General features: G+C 45.9%; 1 protein-coding gene across 2 annotated transcripts in view; it reads right to left on the bottom strand.

The window, feature by feature from the left end:
* The window catches only part of PPP4R2 (protein phosphatase 4 regulatory subunit 2), an 88,332-nt gene extending 82,039 nt beyond the window's left edge, over positions 1-6,293 (bottom strand). For both annotated transcript variants that reach the window (XM_079795242.1, XM_079795243.1), the window contains exons 1-2: positions 6,003-6,293; positions 5,013-5,094 (exon numbers count right to left, since the gene is read on the bottom strand). In XM_079795242.1, coding sequence (XP_079651368.1) covers positions 5,013-5,094; positions 6,003-6,036 — 116 coding nt within the window. In that variant the 5' untranslated portion in view covers positions 6,037-6,293. The remainder of the gene's footprint in view (positions 1-5,012; positions 5,095-6,002) is intronic.
* Between the last annotated feature and the right edge of the window lie 6,812 nt (positions 6,294-13,105).

Raw genomic sequence — 13,105 nt, 5'->3', positions numbered from 1 at the left:
GGGGTAAGTATAGACCAAACAGCGACTAGAAAGAAGGAGTGGCAATCTAAGCATTTATGATTTAGACATCAATTTATTTTTGAAATCGAGCATGTACTCATTTTTAAGCTTATCTATATGGGCACCAATCAGTCATTTTGAACAATTTTTTTTTTTTTTAGATTATATTGAGTTTTTTCCCCTAAAAGCTAAATGAAGGGCAACCAAGATGGCGGCATAGGTAAACACCTGTACTTGCTGCCTCTCACAAATACATCAAAACTACAACTAAAAGACAAAACAAGTATCATCCAGAACCATGGGAAAGCTAGCTGAGTGGAAGTTCTACAACTAGGAAAGGAAAAAGCGCATTGAGACTGGTAGGAGGTGTGGTGGCGCATGCAAAACAAACTGGCAACTGAGTGCACTGTTTTTTTCAATCGGGAGGGAGATACAAGCTCCCGATTGCTCTGAACTCCAGTTATGGGTGAGACTCTGGGGACCCAGATTCATAAGGGGAGAAACTGGTCTGGCATCGGGCCAAAAGGCAAGGGTGACTTTCTCTCAGAGGTGCTCCCAGCAATCCTTGTTCCTGCATGGAGGCACAGGACACAGAGACCCAGAGATCACTCTAGTACAGGGCTGATAGTCAGCCATTGCTGTTTGCTCCTCACTGATAATTCCCAGAGACCCCGCCCTACCCAATTTACAACCCCACCCAAGCTGTGCACAGAGGCTTTTTCATATGAATGGCCTGTCCTTTCTGCAGCCTAAAACCTAATAAATCTGCAGCTGGGTCAAGGAGTTCCAAAGCTTCCAAAAGAAGGCCCAACGCCCGACAGCGGCAGTCAGACTTGCTTCCCAGCTGGGCCTAATCTGGGCACTTCCAAACCCCAAACTAAGAGGAGGAATCTGCAGATCTCTCTGTAGCTCCTGCTGGGTGGCCTCAGGCAGAGTGGCCAACTTTGCACCTCCTTGGAGATCCAAGAGCCAGTGTACCCAATGGTCAGAGTGAGACCATCCAGATTACAACTCTTTACATCCATAAGTGACACACTCATGGGGCAGACTCAGTGAGCACCAAAGCCCCACTGAAGCAAGTCTTACCCCATAAGGGTGTCTCCAGCACAGCAGTTCTTCCATTGTAGACACAGCTTGTCCTCACAGCCAATTGGCCTGGAGGTCAATTCCTCCCAATGTTACCAACAGAAATCAAGGCTTAACTACAACAAGACTGTGCACACAGGCCACAAAGGGGTACACCAAGAGTGTCCACCTCAGGTGATTGGAGAGGCTGAGCCACTGGGTCCTATAGGACACCTACCACACAAGGCCACTCTATCAACACAGGGAAGCAGCCAAAATGCAGAGACAAAGAAACATGCCACAAATGAAAGAAATGGAGGAAAGCAAACTACTGGATATAGAGTTCAAAACCATGATTATAAGGTTACTTAAGAATCTTCTAGAAACCTCCAAGAATTTTAGTGAGACCCTCAAGGACATGAAAAAGGACCAACTAGAAATTAAGCATACACTGACTGAAATAAAGAATAATATACAGAGATCCAACAGCAGACTAGAGGACCCCCCGAATCAAGTCAAAGATTGAAAACACAAAGAAGCAAAAATCACCCAACTGGAAAAGAAAAAAGAAAAAAGAATAAAAAAATATGAAGATAGTGTAAGGATCCTCTGGGACAACTTCAAGCATACCAACATCAGAATAATGGGGTGCCAGAAGAAGAGAGAGAGCAAGATACTGAAAACCTATTTGAAGAAATAATGACTGAAAACTTCCCCCACCTGGTGAAAGAAATAGACTTACAAGTCCAGGAAGTGCACAGAACCCCAAACAAAAGGAATCCAAAGAGGACCACACCAAGACACATCATAATTAAAATGCCAAGAGCAGCCGAAACCGGTTTGGCTCAGTGGATAGAGCGTCGGCCTGCGACTCAAGGGTCCCGGGTTCGATTCCGGTCCAGGGCATGTACCTTGGTTGCGGGCACATCCCCAGTAGGGAGTGTGCAGGAGGCAGCTGATCGATGTTTCTCTCTCATCGATGTTTCTAGCTCTCTATCCCTCTCCCTTCCTCTCTGTAAAAAAAATCAATAAAATGTATTTTTTTTAAATGCCAAGAGCAAAAGACAAAGAGAAAAACAGTTAGCTACCTACAAGGGAGTACCCATAGGATTGTCAGCTGATTTCTCAACAGAAACTATGCAGGCCAGAAGGGAGTGGCAAGAAATATTCAAAGTGATGAATAGCAAGAACCTACAACCAAGATTACTCTACCCAGCAAAGCTTTCATTTAGAATTGAAAGTCAGATAGATAGCATCACAGATAAGAAAAAGCTAAAGGAGTTCATCACCACAAAACCAGTATTATATGTAATGCTGAAGGGTATTCTTTAAGAAGAGGAAGAAGAAGAAAAAGGTAAAGATAAAAATTATGAACAACAAAGTGGCAACAAATACATACCTATCAACAAATGAATCTAAAAATCAAGTGAATAAAAAATCTGATGAACAGAATAAACTGGTGAATATAATAGAATCAGGGGCATAGAAAGGGAGTGGACTGACAATTCTCAGGGGGGAAGAGGATGTAGGGGGTGTGGAAAGAGACTGGACAAAAATCTTACACCTATGGATGAGGACATTGTGGGGGGTGGGGATTTAAGGGCCTGGTGTGGGGTGGGAACCAGGTGGAGGGGAGTATGGGGGGAAAAAGAGGAACAACTATAATAATCTGAACAATAAAGATTCATTTTAAAAAAACACACCTAAATGGTTCCATTTTTTAAATGCAACAAATATAAAATTGAACAACACATCATAATCACATTCTTAACACATTGTGGACCAGTAGTTTTATTGCTAGCTTTTACCAGTGGCCAGATAAGGTCTACTGAACGAGTACAAAAAACGTTTTACATAAATGTTAAAAGCACACTTTAGCCGAAACCAGTTTGGCTCAGTGGATAGAGCGTCGGTCTGCGGACTGAAAGGTCCCAGGTTCGATTCCGGTCAAGGGCATGTACATTGGTTGCGGGCACATCCCCAGTAGGGGGTGTGCAGGAGGCAGCTGGTCGATGTTTCTCTCTCATCGATGTTTCTAGCTCTCTATCCCTCTCCCTTCCTCTCTGTAAAAAATCAATAAAATATATTTTTTAAAAAAGCACACTTTAAAATTAAATACCCATTGCAATTTGAAGTTATTTATTACATGTTCTTACAAGCTAATATCTTTTTAAAGAAGTCTTGTGATTGGCCACAAGCCTTAGAACAGAAAACACGAGAATTCTCGTGATCCGTCTGCAATATGTTAAGTTGGCTGGTAATTTTAATAAAGCATTAAGGAGGTTCAGCTTGTCCATATTACCACTAAAGCAAAGAGTTGTTTTTTTTTCCTTCTTCTATCTAAAATTAGGCTAGTTAATGCCCTAGCTCAGTGGTGAGCAAACCGCGGCTCACAAGCCACATGCGGCTCTTTGGCCCCTTGAATGTGGCTCTTCCACAAAATACCACATGCGGGTGCGCACGTACAGTGCAAATGAAACTTCGTGGCCCATGCGCATAAGTCGGTTTTCAGCCTGGGGGAGTCTATTTTGAAGAAGTGGCGTTAGAACACTCAAGGGGCCAAAGAGCCGCATGTGGCTCACGAGCAGCAGTTTGCCAACCACTGCCCTAGCTGGTTTGGTTTATTGGAAAGCGTCAGCCTGCAGACTAAAGGGTCCCGGGTTTGATTCCAGTCTGGGGCACATACCTGGGTTGTGGGCTCGTTCCCCAGAAGGGGGTATGCAGGAGGCAGCCAATCAGTGATTTTCTCTCATCATTGATGTGTTTCTCTCTCTCTCCCTCTCTCTTCCTCTCTGAAATCAATAAAAATAGTTTTTAAAATAAATAAATAAAATTAGGGTAGTTAAGGCTACACTACAACCATAAGCAAATCTTGTGAGAAACAAGCATCCTAAATAAAAGGTTAATATGCAAATTGTCCCCTCCACTGGGAGTTCGGCCAGGGGGCAGGGCTTGCTGGCCAACCTCCCAAGTCCCCTCCTGGTCCCCCTCCCTGGCTAGCTCTGCCCCTAATTACCCCCAATCAGGGCACCCAGCCAGACCCCACCTGTGCACAAATTCATGCACCGGGCCTCTAGTTTGTTAATAAAGCCAAAGTAAATATTCACCACTTGTTGAAGCTTACATTCTTATAGTATAGACTTAAAAAAGAAAATTTTAAAATAGGCATTAAGTAGGGGTGCCCACAGAAATTCCACTTATTAAACCTGCATCCAAAGAAACCTTTCTCCCTCCAGCTCCCCACTCCCTATCCAAAGACAAGACTACAAGCAAGTCACCTAAACTACACTGCTGTCTAGGAATTAACTTTGACCAAGTGTGAAAACAATTCCTGCTAACCAAATACTCTCACAACAATGCAGTGAAATGTTCCTTTTGAAAACAGAACTTCATTGTATAAGTTTTAGATTTACAACATTTGGAAACCAAGCCTAATAAAATGCTGAGCAGACATAACAAGTTAGCTATCCTAGAAAGTTTACAGGACACTCAAAACTGTAGCATCTGGAATCTGTCAGATTTATCACCCTGATTTCTGAAGAGACTATATAGAAATGACACCTTAAATACCCACATACATAAATATGAAAACGAAAGGTTGGCTGTAAGACAATATGAGAAAATATCACCAAAAAAAGAATCTGAAATAGAATCAAGCCACAAAAATCCTGGAAATAAGCCTGTTACGGCGAAAAAGGGTCATGAATGGAATACCCATCCTTCCTTCCTCAAGCTCTTTCAGACAACTAAGCTTTCTAAATGTACCAAGGCATTTTTAAAAATTCATTACAAATCATGCATAAAGTAAGTATATATGCACTTAGTGACTGCTTTAAATGACTGGGGCTTTACACAGATTATTCAGTTCTGAAATACACTTTTCCCCCTTTCCCAAACAATTCTGAATGATACATCGGTCTAGAACAAGGAATATGTTCTCAACTCACATTGTTTCTCCAGTCTTGGCCACATGACAAAGAAATTGATCCAGGACCGGACAAACTTCCTTTTTCCCCCTCTTCTCAAAATCTAGGTAAGGGAAGAAAGAACAGTTATCAGTATTCCTCATAAGCCCACCAACCATTTCCAAATGCCCTCTAAAAACAAAGTTTCTTTCCAGTCCTTCCTCATATTAAGAACAAGAAAAAAAATTAGCCTCTCAACCAAATATCCACTTCAACTCTCCTAGTTGTACTTCCATGTGTTAATCTCTTCACGGATAACATCTTCCTAAAGAGGGCACTAACTTCACAAACCATCCTTAACTCAGTGTTTCTCAAAGTGTGTTCCGGGGGAACAACAGCGTGAGCTTCATCTGAAAATCCGATTAAAATTAATTTCCAAGGACCCAATGCATTGTTTATCTAACTGATGTTCAAACATCTGCATTTTAGGAAACACCAGCCGTCTCACGCAGCTGTCCCCAGATGATTCCGGGTATCAAAGCGTAATTCTCCAAAGGCTGAAATCACACCGTTGTTAGAAAACCAGTTCTCAAACCTGTTGCTCGGAAGACGACCACCTTAGAATTAGGACCGAATGACGACTCCAGAAGCTCTGCATTTCCTGAGGCACAAATTTCAAGTTGCTCCCCCCACCCCCCAAACCTTTTGCTTTCTTCCTCTAACTCGACGCCTGGCGTGCGGGGCCCGACGAGGACGGAGCCGGTGCCCGGAGCAGCGGGACAGGATCGGGGCCCCGACGCGAGCTCCCGGCTCCCCTCCCCCAGCCTAGACCCCGGCGGCGGACACAAAGCCCGGCTCCGGCGGGAGGGAGCTGCCCACAGGGCTCCCGACCCCGGGGAGCGGGAGGGGGATGGGAGCCGGGAGGCGCACCTGCCCCCGCGCCCGGCCGGGTCCCAGGAGCCCCCCGCCCCCCAGGAGAGGAGAGAAGGCCGCGGAGGGTGAGGAGGAAGAGAGAGCGGCAGCTACCCCCACCTTTCAGCGCCTCCTGCAGCCTCTCGACGTCCATGGCTTTCCGGAGTCCCTCGCAGCCTCCGCCTCCCTCCGCGGGTCTCCGGAGACCGGAAGGCCTACCCCCACCCCCCGACGCCCTCCCCCTGCCTCGCACACACTCCCGCACGCAGGCGACCAGGGGGTGGGGGGACCGAAGGGAGCCGGGGAAGCGAGCGAGAGAGCGAGACCGAGAGAATGAGCACCTCCCCGAGCCGCTACCGCCAGCCCTCCAACATGGCGCCGGCACGTCACCGCGCGCACGCTCCCCGCCGCCCCCGCGCACGCTCCCGCTGTCCCCGGGCACGCTCCTTGCCGTCTCCGCGCACGCGCGAGCCGACCCGGAACCGGAAGTAGCGAGACAGAGCGGGTCGCTGGACGCGGGCCTCTCCTGCGTGGGTGGCTCACAGGTGCGGGAGGGCGCTGCTGGCGGACTGGCGGAGCCTGAGTCGGAGGCAGACCCCTTCGGCCGCGAGTCCCTGGCTTTGCTGGCTGTGTGACCGATCCGTTTGCCGAGCCTCTCGGAGCCTCGCTTTCCCGTACGTATAACGGGACACCAGCGTGGACCACCCTGAGTAGCCGCTTTGAGAATTAAGGGAGACACCGCGGTCTGAGGACGCAGTAGAAGTGCACTAAGTATTATGAGTAGTCGTAACGAGAACCTCTCCCTGCCAGAAGCTAACCTTCCTTACCGGTCCAGCCTTGAAGAGAAGCAACCTACACAGCAAAGTAATTAAAAACGTAGGGATTGGAACCAGCTGGAATCAAAGCCCAACTCAAGTATTTACTCCCTGTGTGACCCTGGACTACTTACTTAAAACTCTGGGAGCAAAGGCGCGGTCTCCTCATCTGAAAATGGAAGTTTGTAAAATAGCCATGAGGCTTGAGTGAAATGGTATGAAGTATTTAGCACAGTGTCTAGAACTTGTAAGCTCTCAGTTAACTAGCTGCAGTTTTCATCATTATAATTTTTATTACAATACATGAGCGCCCAGGAAGTTAGGGCAGAGACCTCAGAAGTCCTCTCCAGCCCTGATATTTTGCAAACGTGTAGCTAACTGGTCTGTAAAACAGCACCAGAACCCAGAACATTTGGCTCCCAGTCAGTGTGTGGACATTTTTATTATCTACTCTTGTCTGTAAGCTTCTCAAAAAAAAAAAAAAAGATAATGATTCCACCTTTTCTTCTGTCAACCAATGGTCATTGGCACCAATTCAATGCCAATAGGAATCAGCAATTTGGAGTGCAGGAAGGAAACTGTATTCAGTGGAACAGCAGGACTGCAAGGCACCTCTGACTGGGCAGCTCCGACCCAGTAGGAAAAACACAGTCTTCACCCCTGGGTGGAAAGGTAAAGTGGCTTCCGGAGTCAGAGGGGAGCTAACAGAGCCAGCAGCCCCTGGTCCTGCTCATCCTTATGCAAATGAGGATCCCAGAACCTCACTGTCTGATCTGAAAAGCACTACATGATTGCTCTGAATGGAGCTGTTCTGCAGGCTTGTCGGGTGACGATGCTGAGGAGGACATAGCTGCACAGCTCTGATCGGACAAAAAAAGTTGTGGTCCTATTCTCTGAAATACAATTCCAGGCACTTTGACAAAGGTTGGCTCAGCCTGTAGGCAGGCAGTTCAGGGTATGATTTTCCCTGAAAGGCTGTTCATGTGAGAAGCCCCAATTTAGACAGTTGCTAGGCTGTGCTTTAAAAATTTGAGCCCAGTTTGCCACAGGAGCCCCTTTGGTAGGTAACTTCTTTCTTGGGGTTACACTTCTCAAAGCCATGAAAGGAAAGAAGGGAGAGAAAAGAGGGAGGAAAGAAGGCTATTTCTTGACTTGTCTTAAAAGGTGCAAATTTGGAGACAGCCATTACAACTGTTGACCCTCTTTAAAGACAGTGGTTCTGACCCTGAAGCTGGGTGGCAAATGTGACTAAAGCTTCCCTCCATCCATGCCCCACAAAACAAAAACAAACAACAACACACAAAAAATCCCACACACAAAAACTTCTCTTGATGTTGCCATCAGACAACCAATCTCTGTGTCTTTAGACACTTTCATTGTTCAGAGCATCCAGTTCAATCACAAATAGCCTTGCAGGAGGTTGTAATACTACTTGGCAAGCACTAACCTTGCACTAGATTTAGTTTATCATGGTCGCTTCAGGTCTGAAGGGGCCTACTCTCCATGTAGCGAAGCTTAGCCTCCATTTCTTTCCACTACCATATCCTCTATTCAGGCAGATCTGTTCCTTTAAAAGCTGTGTGGGACAATACAGTTCCTGAGTCTTTCAATAGAATTCAGTTCTTCAGTCATACTAGCTTCATTTCAAGTATTCGATAGCCGCATGTGGCTAGTGGCTTCTGTATTTTACAGCATGAATGGAAAAAAAAAAAAATCCCATTATCACAAAAAGTAATTTTGGAACTTCTATTAGAGAATATCCATGCTAATTTCTTCCACCTTACTTCATCCCTTTTTATCAGATGTTCTCACTTGTGGATGCCTGAATTTCAAACACTGGATAAGGTCCTTTTCAGGAGACAAAGTACACACAGCAGTGATAGCCTAAGCCTTAGGGCCCTAAGGGAATCAGGGAAAGCTTCCCAGAGAAAGTGGTGTTTAAGCTGAGTCCTGAATTATGAGGAAGTAGCCAAGTGAAGTGGAGAGGAAGAGCTTTCAAACAGAAAAACCATAGGTGCACAGGCCTTAAAATGAGAGAGAAGAGCCAGGTGGGTTTTGAAGAGCCATAAGAAATTCAGTCTGGCCCTAACCGGTGTGGCTCATTGGATAGAGCATCGGCCTGCGGACTGAAGGGTCCCAGGTTCAGTTCCAGTCAAGGGCATGTACCTTGGTAGCTGATCGATGTTTCTCTCATCGATGTTTCTAACTCTCTATCTCTCTCCCTTCCTCTCTGTAAAAAAAAAACTCAATAAAATATATTTTTTTAAAAAAAAGAAATTCAGTCTGACTTAAACTGAGAGTACAAAGAGAGAAGAGGAAAAGAGATGAGGCTGTAGAATTATTTCTTTTGATTTCTTCCTTGAAGTTCTCTAGCCAACAGGCATCCCAATATCTGCAGTTACTAAAGCCTCATAGTAATGCTAATTCCCTTGGAGGAAAACAATATAAATGTGACAGCCAGCCTCCAGAATCACCCTCAATGATCCTTCTCTCCTGGGATCCATGCCATAGGACAGTGTCCTCCCACTCTAATCAGAGCTGGTCTGGGTGACCAATAAGAATATGGCAGAAGGGTCCTGGCTGGGTGACTCAGCTGGTTGGAGCATTGTCCAGTACAGCAAAGGGTTTTTGGTTCCATCCCCAGTCAGGGCACATACATAGGTAGTGGGCTTAATCTTCAGTCGGGTGGGTATGGGAGGCAACCAATGTTTCTCTCTCACATCAATGTTTCTCTCTCTCTCTCAAATCAATGACAAAAACATATCCTCCGGTGAGGACTTTAAAAAAAAAACACAAAAAAGAGTATGGCAGAAGATATGGTGTTTGACTTCTGAGGCTAGGTCATAAAAGGCACTGTGGCTTCTACTTGAGCTCTCAAATTGTTCATGCTAGAGAAAGCCAGCTGCCATGCCATGAGAACATTAGAGTAACTCCATGGAAGGGCCCAAAGGGAGAACTGAAGCCTTTGATGTGGGTTTTTCAAATCCAGGAAGCCCTTAGGATGACTGTAACTGATATCTGGACCATGAACTTAGGAAGATACAAAAATATATAATTTGTCCTGGCTGATATGGCTCAGCTGGTCAGATGTTGTCCCATGTTTCAAAAGGTTGCTGGTTTGATTCCCAGTCAGGACACATGCCCAAGTTGTGGGCTTGGTCCCAAGGAGAAAAGGGGTATGCAGGAGGCAGCCAATTGATGTTGCACTCTCAAGTCGCATATTTCTCTCTCTCTCTCTCTCTCCAAAGATACATAAACTATTCCTTTATCTATATATATAAAAGCCTAAGTGACAGTCTGACCGTTCGACTATCCAACCGGTAGCTATAATGCGCAATGACCACCAGAGGACAGATGCTCCAACTGGTAGCTATGACACCTACTGACCACCAGGGGGCAGATGCTCAAACAGGAGCTGCTGAGCTGTGGTGATTTGGCAGCTGCATTTCTCAGGTGCTACACCCGTAACCAGAGAGGAGGGAGCCCGATTCTGGGGTGCATCACCTGAGAACTGCCCTCTCGCAATCCGGGACCCCTTGGGGGATGTCAGAGAGCCAGTTTCAGCCTGATCCCCACAGGCCAAGCTGAGGGACCCCACCTGCGGGAGGGACCCCGCTCACTCCACAGACGCCCTTCAAGCTGCAGTGCCGCCCCAGGTGTGGCTGAACAGGGAGGGGCCAAAGGAGGTTGGCTCCAGGGTGTGTCTGGCCTGTCTCGCCCAGTCCCGCCCCACTGGCCACCTTCTAATTAATTTCCTTTCCGTGTGCACTAGTCTATAATAATAAAAGCATAGTATGCTAATTAGACCGAATGACCTTCCGGATGTCCTTCTGAACGAAGCTTTGGTGGCGGGGCCAAGCCCCAGGCAGGCGAGCGGTTAGGAGCCAGCTGTCCCGGATTGCGAGAGGGTGCAGACCAGGCTGAGGGACCCCCTGCCATGCACAAATTTCGTGCACTGATCCTCTAGTATGTATATATAATTTAATCCTTGCAAAAATTACATGAGATAGATGATATTATTATCCTCACTTGACAGAAGAGAAAACTGAGGTATAAAGAAGTGAACTAACTTTCCCAAGGTCATACAACTGCATACAAGTGACTGACCCATGATTCAAACTTAGTCGGACTTCCAAGTTCCCAAACACTTTCTTATCCTCAAAAAGCTTGCAAACTACCAGGAGAGATTAAGATCTGAGTATTGATTCTGAAAAAAGTAGAAGGCAAGTGTGCAAATCAGGTGGTCAGAGACCTGTGAAATCTCTTCCAGGCAGGAATAGAAGTTGCTCTTTAGAGAGGCTTCACTTAAAGACCAAAGATTCCAAACTATGAAGAAGAGTCTAATAGGAGAGGGAATGGAATTAACCAGGAAAACAGTCTGTGAGGACCTCCTAGATGCCAGGGAGAACTACATGGAACCTCTTCCTCCTTATGGAACTCAAGGTCTAATGGAAAAGATGAACCTTAAACAAACGTGAACATGCAGAAAGACTGGCCCACTGCTCTGGGTGTATGCAAAAGGAAAAAGCCTAAACTTGAGAAGACTGAGAGTAGGAGGTGGAAGGTGGAAGGTGGAAGATGGAAACAGAAAGAGAAATGGGAGAGAAAAAACAGACAGACTATTTCACAGAAAATATGCAAGAATCTTCTCATATCCAAGGGGAATTACTGGAATTTGGTCATCCCTCATACATGAGTCTGTGGGAAGGGACAGAAGAAGAAACTGAAGGAAAGTATAGAAAAACCTACACCCTGCCTGGAAGGGCTGGAGAACAGGGAAGAGGTGGACTAAAATATCACTAGAGAAAAGCCTTGGAGCCTTTCCAATTTTCATGGCCTTTCTTCATGACTTTTCGTTCTTATTTGTATATCATCCTGGGTACTAGTGTGAGAATGAACCAGCGATCTTTGCTGTCAAAGAAAGGAGCTCGCCACCATCTTAGGTCCCACCATTTTTATATGACCTTCAGATTCTCAGGGAGCTGCCATCTTAGGCTTTGTCTTACCCCTCCCAATCCTCTGAATTAGTCAATTGTGCAATAATGGGAACCTGAGCTCTGAAGCCTGACCAATCAAGTCAGAGTTCAGAGTGAGGGGCAGGGCAGACCCGCATCAGGAAATAAAATCCAAAGGGACTTCTGTTGGGTGTTGTGAACGAAAGGAGCCTCATGCTAACCTGACAAGCTCAGGGGAGGCCTGTGTGGCAGTCTTGAAAACTCAGAGACCTAAAATAACCACAAAAGATGGTCTGAAAATTAAATATTTCTAACTACAAACAGGTTATAGTGGGCAGTCATTCCTAGGCTGATATTTTCCCTGACAAAGATCAACTTAGATCAGTGATGTCAAACCTATGACACGCATGTCAGCACTGACACGCGTAGCCATTTCTGATGACACACGGCTGCTGAGGCGGCCGCAAGCCGAGGATGAAACATTTGCTGCTCCTGAGGATGAAACATTTGCGAAATAATGTTTTTTCCTCAAAGTGACACACTACCCGAGTTATGCTCAGTTTTTTGGTGAAGTTTGACACACCAAGCTCAAAAGGTTGCCCATCACTGACTTAGATCTTTCCTGAGCCCATTTGCCTTTTTGCCTCTAAGATAACATATCTGTGAAATGTCTGGGTAACTTGTAACTTCCTTTTTTCTGGAGGCCCTGGGGCACAACCAAATGTGGTGGGCGCCAGGACAGATGCCTCAAATTCCTTCATTATCATGTTAATTGTTCCTGTACCCACCTAAGTATGTGTCCATCATTTTACTTTTTATCCAATCCCAGGGGTTTCCCATCCTTTGACTTTATCCCACCTCCTTAATCCATCACCAATGAATTTCAGGTAACCCACCTATGTCCCTCCTTTGATTGCAATGTATAAATACAGATGTAACCCGCCATTCTTCGGATCATTATCTCAATTCATTGAGGTTCTGCTTCCTGGCATATGTCGACAGTTTGGCTCAAATAAACTCACTAAAATTCTTTACAGTTTCAATGGTTTTTTTCCGTTCACATTACTTGGCGTAGTCGTGGCAGGATTCCAAAGAAAACTCACCCGGTATCATCCCTGGGACTTGGACTCGGTGCTAGGTTCCAGCAAAGGGCCCGTTGAGCCCACTGGTTCTCCGCCCATTGGGTGAACGTGGATGAGTTGTCTCTTGGATCCAGGACCTTCCCTTGCTTTGGTAGAGGGTCTGACTTTATTTGAGCTGTGTTTTAAAATCCTCGAGGTGGAACCAGGGTTGACAGAACCCCAGGTTAAGGGTTGGCAGAACCCAGGCTAAGGCAGGACTGGAGGAAAAAATGGGTGGCTGGTTTTTATTTTGGCTTTTTAATTGGAATTGCTGAGAGTCTGCGCAAAAATAACCTTCACCGTATAAATGAGCTGAACTCATTCAGCTCCAA

Source organism: Cnephaeus nilssonii (assembly GCF_951640355.1).
Source record: "Cnephaeus nilssonii genome assembly, chromosome: 17".
In the NCBI taxonomy this organism is placed as follows: Eukaryota; Metazoa; Chordata; class Mammalia; order Chiroptera; family Vespertilionidae; genus Cnephaeus; species Cnephaeus nilssonii.
Note: the sequence above shows the minus strand (reverse complement) of the source record. Positions and strands in the feature narration are given on the sequence as shown.